The 16,465-nt window shown below is 31.6% G+C and overlaps 2 protein-coding genes across 4 annotated transcripts; one reads left to right on the top strand and one right to left on the bottom strand.

Moving 5' to 3' along the window:
- The first annotated feature begins 1,139 nt into the window (after positions 1-1,139).
- Positions 1,140-2,959, top strand: LOC105154269 (hypothetical protein). Its single transcript, XM_011069663.2, has 3 exons — positions 1,140-1,584; positions 2,169-2,250; positions 2,334-2,959. The coding sequence occupies exons 1-3, from the start codon at positions 1,516-1,518 to the stop codon at positions 2,666-2,668; spliced, it is 486 nt and encodes a 161-aa protein (XP_011067965.1). The 5' UTR covers positions 1,140-1,515; the 3' UTR covers positions 2,669-2,959.
- LOC105154268 (patched domain-containing protein 3) lies at positions 2,677-16,357 on the bottom strand. Of its 3 annotated transcripts, none has more exons than XM_011069660.2 (12): positions 16,185-16,357; positions 7,044-7,290; positions 6,553-6,623; positions 6,260-6,472; positions 5,368-5,945; positions 4,507-5,130; positions 4,298-4,428; positions 4,065-4,226; positions 3,714-3,984; positions 3,235-3,356; positions 2,996-3,164; positions 2,677-2,910 (listed from the first exon to the last, which is right to left on the bottom strand). In XM_011069660.2, exons 1-12 carry the CDS (start codon positions 16,355-16,357, stop codon positions 2,885-2,887), a joined length of 2,787 nt encoding a protein of 928 aa, XP_011067962.2. In that variant the 3' UTR covers positions 2,677-2,884. The 3 variants fall into 3 exon arrangements, with proteins under 3 accessions (XP_011067962.2, XP_011067963.2, XP_011067964.1); XM_011069661.2 differs by having other exon boundaries at positions 3,277-3,356; XM_011069662.2 differs by lacking the exon at positions 16,185-16,357 and having other exon boundaries at positions 7,005-7,176.
- Between the last annotated feature and the right edge of the window lie 108 nt (positions 16,358-16,465).

The following is a 16,465-nucleotide window of genomic DNA, read 5'->3' as shown; positions in this document are numbered from 1 at the left end:
TTGTTATTTATGATTTCAAGAAAGGTTATGTACGGCAAATGACGTCCTATGATAGATGTTTACAATGTATACAGAACTATAGGTAACAACGAAATAGTGTACTGCTTGTGCCATCTCTTGTAAAACGCTACGAATTAATTCCAACACCTAATATAATACATACATTAATTCTTAAAATTTTTTAATAAAAATGGATATTCGGTAGGTTTTCTTTTAGATCTGGGAGTCGATTCTATATCTTCAAATAAGGTGAAAATTACAAAAGTAAACAAATTTATTTATTTAGATCGACCAATGAAATTATCAGTATTCTAGTAAATTCGCTCACTTTTGTAATTTTCATCTCGTTTCAAAATACAGTGACTCGATTGAAATTTTTTTCTATCTGAATGTGTATTTTAAAGTGAATACTTTTTTTGGATTTAATTGGATTCAATTGGATTCAATTAGATTCAATTGGATGCAATTGGATTGAAAAACTGCATTTCCTATTCAAAAATTTGAATTGAACATATTGGGTCATCTAAAAAGTATCCGCGGTACTTTGTCACTAGATATATGACCATCAATACACATCTAGTGACAAAAAACCGCGGATACTTTTTAGATGACTCAATATTTACAATGCGTGTGTTTTGCACAGAAAAAGCTAATATTATTTTTAGATTGAAAGGCATAGAGATATGCTCCATGTAATTCCTATAAATGAATAAAAATGCATTCATTGATTGAAAGCATTTATTTTAACATTCGTGAATTAATATTTCTGAAAATCTGAATCCATTTCAATTCATTTCAATCCATTCTCGTTTGCTGGGAGGCGTATCACTTAAATCTGTGTCATATTATGCATTGGAGACTGAGAATTGTGAATTAGAAATTAGAATTTTATCATTTAGATAAATTTAATTTTAATCTATTTTATTTCGATTGGTTGAATTTTAATCTTCAATTTACAATCCCCATAGTATGAAACGGGCTTTACGAATCGTTGTTCAGCCAATCTGATTGGTTGATCAATAAGTTTGTCCGCTTTGCTTGCACTCAGCATCTTCGCTTTCTCTCTTTTCATGCCCGAATACAATATATTGTATGTCTCATTTTAAGTGTAGAAAGTGTAAAAAGTGTAAACAAGTTGAACAGATCAATTGCTCGGCAAACTCATAGCTTGGCAGATCTTCACTTCGTCTTCGTCGACTTGAATGCACTTGACATAATCCAAATTCAGAATCCAATTTGCTTTGTGTCCACAAATTCTACAATGCACAATCAACAGTGCGTAGTGTGTAATGTGCAGTCGGTGCAGTGTGATGTGAGCTTTAAATAGTGCTTGTTTTTTGCGGCTTTAGGAAATAATTTAGATTTATTACTGAATTTCTTACACTTAATTTGTGTATCTGAGATACACGACTGCTATAAAGAGAAAAAGAAAATTTTAGCAGTTCTCGAGCACCTTGAGATTATTCGACTATTCGAAAAAAGAATATATGTTTGAGCACGATTGTATAACCTAAAATGGAGCATACTATGCCATTTTTTCTAACAGTTGCGCAACGTATATTCAGTAATTGGACAGCATTAAAAGTAAGTATTTTCAATCTTTAATTTCGCATTAAATTCTCAAAAGTAGATATCTTTTGTGTCTCAAAATGTTAATCTTTACAGGAAAGTCACTTAGTGGCGCTGAAACAATATCATATTTTGAAACAGATGTACAATAAATTATAACAAATCTTAGGACAATCTATGCACAAAAAAAATATTAGAGGCATAAATAAACATTAAGTATTAGAGAAATAAAAAGATTACAAATAGAGATTAAACAATGCAATGAATACAAATAAGATATGTCTTATTATTTGTATTAATTATATATTATGTATAATCTATTCCTAATTTTTTATTTCTCTAATATTTAATATCTATTCGTATTTTTAATATTTCTTATATTGTGGATAGAACCTTATTTATAAAAAAGCAATAAGACTTTAAAAATCAATCTCTTTGAAAGATTAATAAGTATTTCTTTTATTTCATCAAATTCTAAAATGTTTATATTTTTATTACATATAAAGCTTAGTAAAAACAAAGAAATTCTATATCTATTTTAAACGTAGGAATATTTAAAAAATTATTTGTATAATAAAATTATATATTTATTTTTATAGTTGGCAGTGGAACATGATATGGGTTCAGTAGAATGTGCAAGAGAATTTTGTTCATATATGACAGAAGTATTATATATAAATGGTTATTTTTGCTATTTTTTAAAAACATATAATATAGTGTTATACAATAATGTATATTGAATTAATTTTATTGTATTTTTCTAGAAGGACTAATCAGTAGCGAGATTGCATCTGTACTAGACGATTATATGGATGATCAATTTAATACAGAAGTACAGGACGACAGCATTATGCAAGTAGCAGAGGAATTGTTAAGGTTTCATCGATATTGCATGGAAGGCAATGAATCTACAGCAAAAACGGAATTTGAAAAATTACCACCATTGCAGTCATGGTTGTACTCGGAACAACCATCTCAACCTATTAGTTCTCAGCCAGTAAAACATCAATCCAGCAGTTCAAATGAGGATATGGACATAGATAAGAATGAACAAGAGAATGACGAATGGACAGTAGTCACAAACAGGCGAAGCAAATAACTTCTAAGTTCTTTTTATATGAAAGATATCTTTATTTAGCTATTTTTTGTGTGTATATAAAAGAATGAAAAGACCCAAAAGGAGAGGCAGGCAGGCATATAACGTTACAACGTAATATGCGCACATTCGTTCCACAATCATACGAATTTTAGCGCTATTATCAATTATCTACAAAAATATTTTCACCTAAGCAGCCTTTTGAAGCATTGCTAAACGTCATTTAGCAAGTGCATCTTCTGTATCTGGAAAAGAAAAATAAAAAATGAATCTGTTTTCGTTTATATCGAAAAATTGTGTTTCGTAACATTAAAATGTCAAAGATACTACCTTTTCCATTTTGAGATAGATGGACGGTATAATAACCATTGTGATATTGCATAGCTTGGCTTTTTTTCGGACTATCTTGCCTTCTTTCACCTGGTCCCGCCAAACTTAATATCACCGGTAAAAATAACATTCCATGAAACAAACCAAATGTCACTACGGACGTGATCAACTAAAACAATATAAAATATGTGATATCCGTTTCTTTGATAACAATTATACTTTCAATGTTATACTCATACCTTGAAAAAAGTTATGAAAATATAAGCCTGGCTGAAACCTACCAGGACAAAGGCAAGGAATGTACTTAATCCACCATTAAACACTGCTGGTCCGATAACGTTAAACGTCGTTAGTGCTCGTTCTACAAGTATGAAATTAGATGTTAGTTTTACAAGATGAGAAATTACAATAGTATTCTGAGGCTATGCATTATTGAAAAATCATATAATATTTCATAAGAGATCTTAATTACTATCAAGATGTGTTATTTATAATTTGCAATTTCATTCAAACTGTTTATTTAATAATTTAAATAATAATCTGTTTAAATTTCTAATCAATTATATTAAAAAATCTTACAATAATTGCAAAGCTACTTTTTCTACTGAATACAACCATTGATAAATTTTATCGAATAAAAAGTGTTCTTTAGTAGTTCATAGTTAATTAAAAAAAATAGAAAATGCAATTATATAATACAATGTTATTTTCTAGCGACCTTGTTTATTGCCGCTTGAACGTATAAATTCCAGACCAATGTGTGCAGCGTAATCAACTGCCAGTCCGGCGCACAATAGGATCATAATGGTTGATGATATTTCGATAGTCAATCCTAGAAAGTACATCGAGCCTAGAAGATCGATGAGCGTGAACAGTACGCAACACATCACCCAAAACGACGCAAGTAGATTTCTAAGTAGAACTAATGTTACTATTCCTACCGCCATTATCTCTAAACTCAAATTCCTGATCAATTCTTCGCCGATGATCTGTAAAACCAATTAATCGATTACATATATTAATTTATGGGTTAATACACTTGAAAATATTCTAAAGGAAAAGTTCTCACCGTGTTTGATGCCCATGATATATAATCCAATGAATAAATTGCAATATAATCGTATCCCTGAGTAAAATTCACCGATTTCACGGCGTCTCTGACAGATTGCATAGCCCGTGTTTGATCGGACGACGTAGTTATGGGAATGTGTTGCACTGGAATCTGTGATGTCTAAAAGCATTTCTCGTGAGAAAAGATTTTGCATTTATAGATTATAAAATGTATTGTTTTCTTTAACGTACTGTGATATTGTAGTCATTAAACGGCAACTTATTGAATTTCATATTTTGGATATACGCTTGGCCTTTCACCGTAAATAGGAGAAATTCCGTAAGTGTGTTATAATACTCGTCTCTATTCTCGATATAATGTCCTGGCGAATGAGATATATAATATCATATTAAGAAAACTCTATATTTAGGAAATATATATGTTATGTGAGAAATATTACCTTTGCCAGTAGTGTCGAGCCATTCCTGATACACCATAAACCATGGGTCCAAAGTACGATTATTGACATATGGATTTTGCTTAAGATTGTCCACCAACTGGGACAATGCGTGACGATCTTCATAATAGTCTACGCCCGTCAGGTATATATTGACATTCTTGCCATACTTTGGAAAGTATTTCGTCAATTTGTTATTAAATCGTATAGGGTAAGATTCCTGATTTAAATAGTCGAGCGGATCAAAGTTCTGGTTTAAGTGAAATATCGCCCACACATTAACACCTAGCAGAATAGCAGTGACTAACAGGATGATAATCTTCATCGACGTTCTCATCACACAAGGCCCCACGTATTTTTCGAAAATATACCGCTGAAAGTTTTGCTTGGTGCATTTGTTTGGTCGCCAATTGGGTCGCGGTTGACAACAACAGCCCTCCTTTTTCGCCGCTAATCGTCTTTCATCGTATACCAGACAGCTGACAAAGAACGTGATCTCGTAGATGTACAGGAATAATATACCCATTGCGGCAAATATACAAAAGGACTTCAGAAAGGGCATCACTGTTGTCATGCCGATGGCGAAGGCCACCATGTTGGTAAATGATGTCACGGTAATGGACATACCTATAAAGATAAGCAAATTATTAGTTGAAACATTATATATATAAATTGTCTCAAAAGCTTTTATTTCTATTAGTATAGTGTCTTCACACATGTATCATATATTTTTATTTTTATCGTCTACATATTCTCAATATTTCTGAAATATATCCAAAATGCATTTATGAATATGAGAAGCATAGCATAAATTAGTTTTGTTCTCTTTGACGTCAAAGACAACAAAACAAAATTTTATCATACCTGAAACTTGAATAGATTTTGCTATACGAGAGGGGATGTCTAAGGACTTGTCCGTCTCTGACATAGTTTCAAGATTTTGCATGATGATGAACATATCGTCGACGCCGATACCAAGTAGTAAAAACGGCAAGATCGGATGCACTGAACCGTAGAAAAATCCCATATAATAGCATATCCCATAAGCCGACAAGATAGCCTGGCCAACCACGGAGATACCCATGAGAGATAAATATATTCGTTGCTGCATCGCGTTGCACCGACCAATCATCATAATTACGTAGAACGTGATCAGTGACATGCCGCAGAATAATACAGTTATATTACTGTTGACAACTTCGTGCAACATGTCTTGGTAGCTACGTAGCGTCACCGCATAGATCTCCATACCTGGCGGCAAGGTACGATTCGAGTGCAATACTCTCTCGATAAATTCGACCTCCCATTCCGATGACTGCGGATTGGACTTCTTCAGCAACCAATATAGAATTGTCGCGTTTGCGCTCTTTACTCTTCCGTTTTGATCATATTCAACACCGCCTAATAACGGCGCAACGTCAGATAATATGTCCTTGGTATTTCTGCGAATAAACATATTAAGAGGGAATAAAAAGATATATACAAAAAGAAACATAAAGCCATATTGCAATCACGTATGTATTTCATCGAAATTTAAAAAAAGAATAAAGTAAGTATAAGTAAGTATAATTAAATCAATGTAGAAATATATCTGTACCAAACTAACTTCTCGAAAATAAATGTATTTCACACATTTAAAAATAAAAACTATGTCTTTATACAATTTATAATATGCTGTAATTTGTATTTTATATTTTATTTGAGTTTGAGCAATTTAAATTCATTGATTTTGCTGTGTATAATTCCAACAACTTACGTATTTTGCAGAGTCGCGGTAACATCATCCAATATTCTGGTTTTTGTTAATTTATCAATATTTCTACTGTCCTTATGCCATATCTTTAAGAGCGATTTATGAATACAAGGTTCCTTCGCCATCGTACTGTTTATAACGGGTAGATATTCCTCGGGGAACTCAGTTTTATTCATGGTTTCCCATTTATCATCTTCTTGGAACCATGTAAAATATCTATAATACAAATATTTTGTATATAAATTCATTCAAAATAATACATTATTATATACTTTTATATAAAAAAAGTTACTTACCCAGCACACACATCTTCCCAAGTATTATTATTTACTACTATGTTCTTCACATCTTTCTCGATGTCTCTGATCTATAATTACACAATTAAATATTATAATACAATTAAAAAATGATGATTCATAACGCGTTTCTTAATTAAATGAATATTACGAAATTGATAATCGCAAGTAATTAATTAAAAAGATTTTTTACTCCAATATACATATATATATATATATATATATATATATACATATATATATGTATGTGTGTGTGTGTATATATACAGTTTAATTTAAAAAAATCCACGCGAATGTATCCATTTGATAATCAATAATCATTGATTAATTTTTATCTTAAAAGAATCTTAAAATATAATAAGGAAATTTTATTGCGAAAGTTTTTCGAACGAATGTGACGACAATTAGTTTAACTATCGCGGAGAAAAGTGTGCATTAATGTAGAAAAGAACCTTCGCTGATACTCGTATAATTCATGATCGCCTATGTACCGATCGCAGCACTTCGGGATCCAACACGTTAGGGGCAGTGACGATGACACTTTCGTGCCTGAGATCGTCTCGGAAATGCTCCTTCACCCATGCAGCATCCTTGCGAAATACAGAATCGATTGGCATATAGAGCTCTACTTCATCAATCTCTTCCCTCCAGAGTAACAGTCCGAGACCGAAGACGAGATTTAGGCACAGGGAAATTATTAGCCAAAGCCACGGTTTTGTAGCTATATTATATCCGACCCTGAAAGACACGAAAATAAAGAAAATGGAAGACAATTAAATTAACTAAGACAAATAAAAAATGAACGCAAAACATTGAACAATCGTAAAAATTTAAAATAATGTGTGTGTGTGTGTGTGTGTGTGTGTGTGTGTGTAAAACACATAGAAAAAATTAATAATTGAAGGACTTACTGCAATAAATGAGTTAACTCGCATAAAAACGAAGACAAACTCTAATTAAAGTAATGTGAAACTCAAAGTTAAAGTAATATGAAAATATATTTATTTTTCGTTTTTACACAAAATATTAGGTGTTGGAATTAATTCGTAGCGTTTTTTAATGAAAGAATGTTATTTATTTCACATGAGCATTAAAAAATACATTAATGAAAGTACTTCCCATCACTTGTAAAACGCTACGAATTAATTCCAACACCTAATATTATAAAATAAAGCAATTCATATTCGAAAATACTGTTATATAAACTTGAACATAACGTTAGTCAGACACTATAGATCAAATCATATAAATTCAATCCATGATTAATATGACCATCAGACGATGATAATCGATAAGCTGACTAAGTCGGGGACAATGATCTATGAATTATGATGCAAAAGCACACACTGAAGAGAAAAATGTTTGGTTGAATTAACTGGAATTCTGATAGAAAATGAATGATCCAGAATTCTGGTTAAATCTATTAGATTTCTGATTATACTAAAATTATAGTAAATTTAACTAAATTTAACCAGAAATTTAATCAGAATTCTGGATCATTCATTTTCTACCAAAATTCCAATTAATTTAACTCAATGTTCAGACATCGTCAGGTTTACTGAGTTTGCATAATCTGATTTTATCAACAATATTTCTCACTTTTTTTATTTTTACTGGGAATGCAATTTTATTACTTATTAATTTTCGTATTGATTTCTTTATTGATTTCGTTTCTTTTTTTTAATTTGTCCTACATAGATATGTAACAAATATATGAGTTATATAAATTAAAATGTATATATAAACGAATTATTTCAGGATTTAACGGAAAAACTGCGAGATTATGCAGTTCCATATAAAAAAAAGGTTGTATAAAGTTTGCATAAAAAAGCTAAAAATATTTTATGCAAAGTTATGCACAAATGGGAATATTTTGGTGGCATCATTTGATGGAACATTAGCATTTTGAATATTAACAGTTATTATTTCATGACAAGAAATCGAAGCTATTCTTTTCAAGCGTAGCCATTGTCTCAAGACTAAAAAATACTTACGCATAGATACTGAATCGTTTAAAGATAGTAAATATGATGTGAGAATATACATACATGAGATAAATGCATTCGATCTTTTTCATACACGAAATGTACTTATACTTTTATATTCTGTGTAATGAAAATCCGTTATTTTTTAATTTTATGTTTCATTTCAATATTTGTTTATAACTTTGTAATAAGGCATTTTACCAAAACTTCATATAATTTTTTTTTTCTTATTTTCACTCGTAGAATATGATGTCGCAATTTGTCTATCAGTGACATCCTGCAAGTTGTTTGATATTTATAAAAAGCTTGAGACTTTGAAACTGAATTTCGCTTGCGGCTTACTGCAAATTAGATATTACATTCAAGGTGACTTCAAAATTGCACGCAATCAGATAGTCCCGGTCGACACGAGATCCAACTTCTTTACTAATCCCGCTATCATCTAAGCCAATTAAGCTAATAATTAATCGCTAATTAGAGATTAAGAAGATATATCCTGTTGTTACGAATCTATCAGATTGTTATCTTAAGAATGAGGTCTCTTTGATTTTCATTGTCAGACATGCTACTTTAAAAATGTTTCTAAAAATGCGTAAAATTTCAAAAAATTATCTAATATGGTGCACATTAAAAATTAATGGTTTCATGAACATGTTGTATAAAGATAAAGAAGATGCGTGAAAAAATAAAAGCAAAAAATACTTAGATAAATATTGTTGAAATTCATTAGTGAAATTATATACATATTTCGAAGATAGTTGTCGAGAGCAATAATACTGCAGTATTTTCAATAAAATTATTAAAAAATTAACTTCCAAAAAACGTAGAATTTGTATGAAAATTAATAAAATTTAAGTATCATAAAATAACTTTGTTCAGAAATATATTCACCAAATTTTTAACGTCATTTATAATTTATAACTAAAACTTTTCTTAACTATGTAATATTTTTGTTTACATTGATAATGATCCAATAGGGATCGAAACGTTTGTTTTGTTTTATTTGTTACCGGCAAATTAAAGTTTATATTTTAATTAGATGACATATTTTATTTATAACGGTTAAAAATTTTTATTTTATAACAATTATTTTAGGCTCGTAGCCCTTTATCTTTCTGTTTTTTAAATTTATTGAGTCTTATTACTATTATAGTTTAATTTATAACTAATTTATTTTTATATGTTTAATAGCACTAGGATTCACAAATTTTAAATAATTTTTAGTCCAAAAAAATAATTTTTATTAAAAGTATTTTGGAGCGCTGAGTTCAAATATATTGCTGAAAAAATTTTATCGGATCGAATTTAAAGCATATATGCTAAATTTTTAAGATAAACGAGTAATATTTCTTTCTGAATAATTTATGTGCGATAAATGATAAGGAAAGCAAATATTTCTATCAAAATTTGATGATAATCAAAATTTGAGAAATGTTACAGATATTGGATACGAAGACATGCTAATATATCAATTTATATATAAATCAATTCAAAATCATATAAAGAATAAAAATTAAACGCTCAACTTCTAACTTTATTTTCTAATTTCATAAATAAAATTTCATTATATATTAGAAAAAATATAGTCTTTTTTTATATCTTAAAAACCGGATTTAATGAAAATATTTTAATTGCAGAGTCAGACTCAGCGTCGAAAATTAGATATTCTGAAAACCATCTTTATATGCTCTTGCACAAAACCGTGAATTATTTATAGTAATTATACATATTCTGTTACATAATTTTTACATTTTAGTGCTCGGTGCCATTGCTATTAGAAAAACTTGAGAATAATTTTGTCAACGTTAGCGAGAGCTAAAGAGATTTAGACTCTAAGAATCCCCCCTTCCGCCGAAAGAGATTTTTGAAGAATTTGTAAGTATTTTTTACAAGGCGAGTGCTCAAATGAAGTCTATTTCCATAACATTCTCATGGCTTTTACTCGATTGCTAATGAACAATATGAATCGTGCGATCTCGCTGCGACATTGCGAAAATTAGCTGAAACCCGCGCTAACCCAGTTAATACACGCGACGATATCTCGTCATCTACTTCTCTCCTCTAGGAATGATTATCTTGATGTATGTGACTCGCGAAATGGACTTACGGCATTGCAAAAAGCGGATGAGCAACTCGAATTTCAACAGTCGCGTATAATCGTAATCGGATGCGTATATCGGATGCGATTTTAAATTGAAAGAATTCTTTCTTTTTAAACAGCATAAAACGTCAAATGCATCGAGATACGTAATAAGCATTATCTGTTATCGTATTAAAAAAATACGATCATTTTTGTAAAGACGAATACTTTGACAAACATTTGGATGATTTTTTCTTTGTTTTTCCTCCAAATAGTAGATAATTATAAAGATAAGAATTCTAGGATGGCACCTGATTGTTTTAGAGATCGATGATGGTGTATTCGCGAGAGATAGTACAACTCTTCGAAATAAACATGCATGTGATTGTGCGAAAAAATTATTAATGTTTTGCATTTTAATATTATGCATCAGACATATTATTCCTACTACTACACACTTTTTCCTTTTTCTGTTTCGGAAAAGCGAATCGACAAGAGTAAGTAAGTAGCACGCTTATCTTGAGGGCTATCTCTTACAATGTTTGTGTTTATTTTTGATGATAGCGCATAATTATGTTCATGTAGGAAATCTTTCTCTCGTATAAAATTAAGATATCACGTTTTCTTCAGTCTTGCCATGTATCTCGTACAAAACGATTATTTTATTCATTTCCGATTTAATGCAATGTTGTAGAAATCGTTATCAGATAAAACATATCTATCAGCAACTCAGACAATACATATTGTCTAGAGGATCTCTTCATGATGTCTTTCAGATATCTTTTACTTTTTAAATTCTTTGAAATGGACTCTCACTTTAAAAAATGAAAACTAAGTTAATCTTGAAAAAGAATGAAAGAGTAGATATGTTCTAACACATGCCTTTATGATGTCTTTTAGACATTCATATTGTCTGGGAAAATATAAATATTAACGAAGACTTGTCGCATTTATTATAGAAGAAAAATATAACATGCGTTGGGAATTAAAAATTAAGAGAATTAACAAAGGTTTTAAGAAGACCTTGAAATGTCTCAAAGTCTCTCTACGATTTCTCCCGAAGGCCTCTCCCTTTGATTAGTCTAATCTATCTCGTGATTGATCATGTTTGTTCTTTGTCAATCCCTCGTAGATGGAAAATAAAAATGACATGTAATAACAAGTATGAATATTAGGAATAGCAATTTAAATATTGGCAATACGTACAGATATTAGCGATGTAACATTATATTACGTTAATATGCATTTTAATATTTTTAACACGCGCTAACTTTGGCCCGTCATTAGTATGTATTATATTTAACTATTCGAAATAGATTCCGATCGAAATTATTCTATTGTTCTTTAGATTTCTATTGTGTTTTCTAGGAAAAATGAATAATTTCAATCGGAATCCATTCAGCGATTTGTTTCATGAGAGGTAGATGCCCTGGAACATATTAGTTCTGAGAACATTTTCTTAATTTTAGAACAGCGTAATGATTTGGAATAATTTTATTTCACAATCTTATTTTTCACAGTTTTATTTATGTGTCAATAACAAAAAATTTTTGTAGGTACCAAGGACTCATGTAATCCTCCTTTAATATCACAAAAAATACATATCTATATATTCCTGTTTAGTGAGTTGACCACACTGCATGGTTCTTATAATATTTTTGTTTGTGATTACTTTATTTGCTAAATATTATTTCATAGCGATTAAAAAAATTACAAAAATTATTATAAAAAAAAAGTACCAAACTTAATGTATCAATATTGCATTAAGTACTATACACGTATAACTATCTATATATGATATTAAAAATTATTTTATAATTTATATGTTCTTTTTTTACAGCCAAAATAAACGGAAAGTCCGACGTGGATCATCAATGACGTGGCACAAAAGATGATAAATAATAATACTCAATGTGTAATAATACTCAATGTGTCTCAATGTATTAATTAGACAATTATAATTAATTCTGACACATATGCATCAAAATATACGAGCTATATACACAGATTCACACCGTTCTGAGTTAATTTATTTGTTTTGTTTCCTCAAGGAGAATGCGCTAAACGCGTTTAAGCGATGTAGGAATCACATCTAGCACGTAAACCACAAAAACACAAGCTATAGATAATAGATGTTATTTCGTACAAATGTCATGAATCAAATTCATGAATCTAAAATCGAAGCTAAAATCTAAGGTCTTCTCTTCTGCCTACATTACAGTAGTAAAACTATAATATACATATGTAAGACATTCCTGTAGGCTAATATCTAACCGATTCATCTGACTAGCATTTATTATTCATGCAGTTCTTGTCACTCTCCGATCTGACAATGACTCGTCTCTTTAACAAAGTCTTCGATTTTCAATATTTTCACGAGTTCAACTTCTCTCTTTGTTTTTCCAAGTAAAACACGCACTTATAAATGCATGACATGTAAGTGATGCAAGAGCTACAAAAACATGAGAATAGACGATAGATATTATTTCGTAAAAATTTTGTGTTTCATGAATATGAAACGTGTTTCAAAATCTAAGTTATGCTTTTCTGCCCGCATTATAGCCGTGGAGCTGTATCTAATATATGAGACGTTCCAGGTTTTTATATCTGACCGATTCATCTGACCAGCGAGTATTATTCGTTATTCATGCGATTCTTGTCGTTCGATCTGACAGCGATCTATTTTTTCAACGTCTTCGATTTTTCCCTATCTTCTCAACGAATCGAATTATCAATTACAAACGTCTCGACATCTGTAAGTAAATGTAAGAGACAAAAGAACGCTCTTGTTGTTGCATTTACTTGCATCCTCTGCGTCTCTTAAATTCTTTTTTTTCGTATATATATATATTATACGTGGTATGGTAAAGTTCGGGGAATGTTATGAGAAAATAAGCATCATTTAATTAATATATATAAATGACTTTTTTGTCCTTCAAAATAATCCCTTCTAGAAACAATATACTTCTAATAGCGTTCAAACAGCTTGCGGAAATTCTGTAAAAAGTCATATTTGGATAACGCCCTAATTAGTTTTGTTATCTCACGATTTCGAAATGTTTGTGAATCGAGTGTCCCTTTCATCGCCTTTAATTTAGGAAACACAAAATCGGAAGAGTATCTCTCTAAATTTCTTGGAGTGAAATCTCAGTCTAAAACCGATTGCGCCAACGTTTGACTTTAAGCGAGACTTAACACTCTCTTTCTGTCTCGTTTTAAAGTAAAAAAAAAGACAGAGATAAAGAGAGTTTTAAGCCTTAAAATCAAATGTTGATACAATCGGACCTTATTATAGAGAGTGAAAATACAATTATTTTTGGAGAAGAGTGAAAATATTTCACTTCTCGAAAAAGAGTGGTATGTACCATTTTCACTCTTTTTGAATGAAATTTCACTCCAAGAAAGTGAAATCTTACTCCAAAAAAGAAATGAGAGATTATAGAAAGAATGGGATGTATAATTGCATACAACGAACCAATTGCGTACAAGCCAATCACAACGCTAAAAAAAAAAAACAAAAAAATTAAAAAAGCTCCCTACAGAAGTCGCTGTGATTGACAGTGAGCAATTGTAACAGCGTGCAAGTGAATCGCTCCCGAGAGAATGATACAAAAGTAATGCAACGTTGATTCTAGAAGTTTATTCGCGTCGCATGTTTCAATTATGTGTTCCAATATGCTCTTACTATAACACCTACTCGCTTCAGTCGCGATGAACGAGCGCGTTCGAAGAATGCGATGCGATTAAACCTAAGAATCGTCCGTAGACTAAGAGAAAAATGTCTTCTTTGGTAACTATTTGTTTAAATAGTGCTAATTGAATATTTATTAAATGTTAACAGCAAAGCGTGTCTCAGTAAAATCTGTAATTGCTTATATCGGCAATTTACCGTAGATTTGTCTTCAATGATTTATCATTGTAGCAACATGATGGCAACAATGTGCATACGTATTGCCAGCAGTTTAATAATAAGATAGCTGCATCATAATGTTTAGTAATTCTTTAATACGATTAGTTCCTACATTTAGATTTAGCAAAGAACTAAAGGCAAAAACCAATCATATTAAAAGCAAGAACCAATTACTAAGCGCTAACTGATTAATTTTTTCTGCTGAACGCAACCATTATCTTGCGTTGTCGACAATATGACAGCGCTGCGTGATTCTATATATTATGACAATATGATGGCAATAGTATGAATTTTGATGATAAAGATTTTACAATTGTCGGCAAATTGCTGGCAAATTGCTACCCAAAGGTGTCAAATTGATGTCACATCGAAGGCATCGAGTTGCCAACAAATGCGGACTCAGTTGCTACAATTCTGATAAGAACACCGTATTTAGTAATACTCAGCAAACAGCATGTTAGTAAAAGTGAAAATAGAAGACAGTCACGTTGCTAACTGAATATTTATTTGATACAAGAACCATTAATTTGTGACTTAATTATTACTATTTTTTATTTAGCAAATATTTAGCAAATATTTGTTTTCCGTAAATATTATATTAGTATACTATATTATGCAAACAATTATTAAAATTTACACTTTTCTCTCAGTGTATATACTGTATTTTGAAGTAGAACTTCAAGGTAGAATATAGAAAGCATAATTAATCGTAATGATGTCATAAGTCATAATATTATCATGACGTCAGTTGATTCTTAAAAATAATTTCATAACAACTAAGATCATGATGATGCCTTAATGACATTATTATGATTTGAGATTGTGTGATAACAAAATTTAAGGCAATAAGATGACTTTTCACAGAGTTTGTGCAAGCTATATGAACATTGTCAGAAGCGTATTGTTTCTAGAAGAGATTACTTTGAAGGACAATAAAGGTAATTTATATTAATTAAGTGGCTCAAGCAGAACAACAAATCACTATGATATCAAAATGACTCCAAAATGATCATTAAAAGTCATTTTTCAATCATTTCCGATTCATTTTAATGTCATTTTAATGTTATCGTGATTCTGCTTAGTTGGTATTTATCTTCCTTCATTCATTCCGAACTTCATTGTCATCCTACGTATTTTATACAGCCGTTTCGTTTCAACCGCGAAAAGTGCAGCAAAGTGTAAACAACCGAACCTGACCTTCGTTAACTACATACATTTGAGCGAGACTATTTTCGAGAGCTCGTTCTTTTTGCGATTGCGCCGTGTCGCTTATTTATCCAATTTGAGACATGCCAAATCGCAACTATCGATGCAGCAAAAACGTGCTCGAAAAAGACGGGGAAAAAGAGCGGAATACGTTACGATTATAAAATATACATGTATAAATATACCAACGGAAAACAGCTGCGGTTAAACTCGGAGCTTGCCAAGAAGATGCGCAGACATGACAATAAACAATAGCGAATTCTCGTTGCAACTGAATGCAACCGGGAATTGCCGGGAATCGAGAGCGATAGAATCGAGCGGCGTTTCCCCCTCCCCCTCATTGCGCTATTGCGCATCCAGGCTCTTCCGGTTGGCGCGGAACTGACAACCGACGAAGGGGGGAAAGGTGGACAGGGGAAAAGGAAATGGTCCGGCACTTCCGCGCACTCACCAGTAAAATATCCGATCAGAGTTGAAGTGAAAATCGAGCAGCAGCTTTTTGCAGCGACTCCACGTGACAGCGATCGATCCTCGTCGGCGCTCGTCGTCGTTATCGGCCGTGGACGTGACGGCCGTCTCCGTCATCGCCATCGCTGTCATTCGCCCGTCGACGCGAGTTTCCATTTCGGCGGTGTTCACTGCCGCGTGTTCGATTGTTGACTGACGCTCCCGTGACTGGTTTTCTTGCCTGACCGACCGACCGACCGACCGACCGACCGACCGACTGGTTAG

Source organism: Acromyrmex echinatior, chromosome 2 (genome assembly GCF_024713525.1).
Source record: "Acromyrmex echinatior isolate Ae372 chromosome 2, ASM2471352v2, whole genome shotgun sequence".
NCBI classification, from domain to species: Eukaryota; Metazoa; Arthropoda; class Insecta; order Hymenoptera; family Formicidae; genus Acromyrmex; species Acromyrmex echinatior.
The sequence above is the reverse complement of the archived record's forward strand: the minus strand, read 5'-3'. Positions and strand labels throughout refer to the sequence as shown.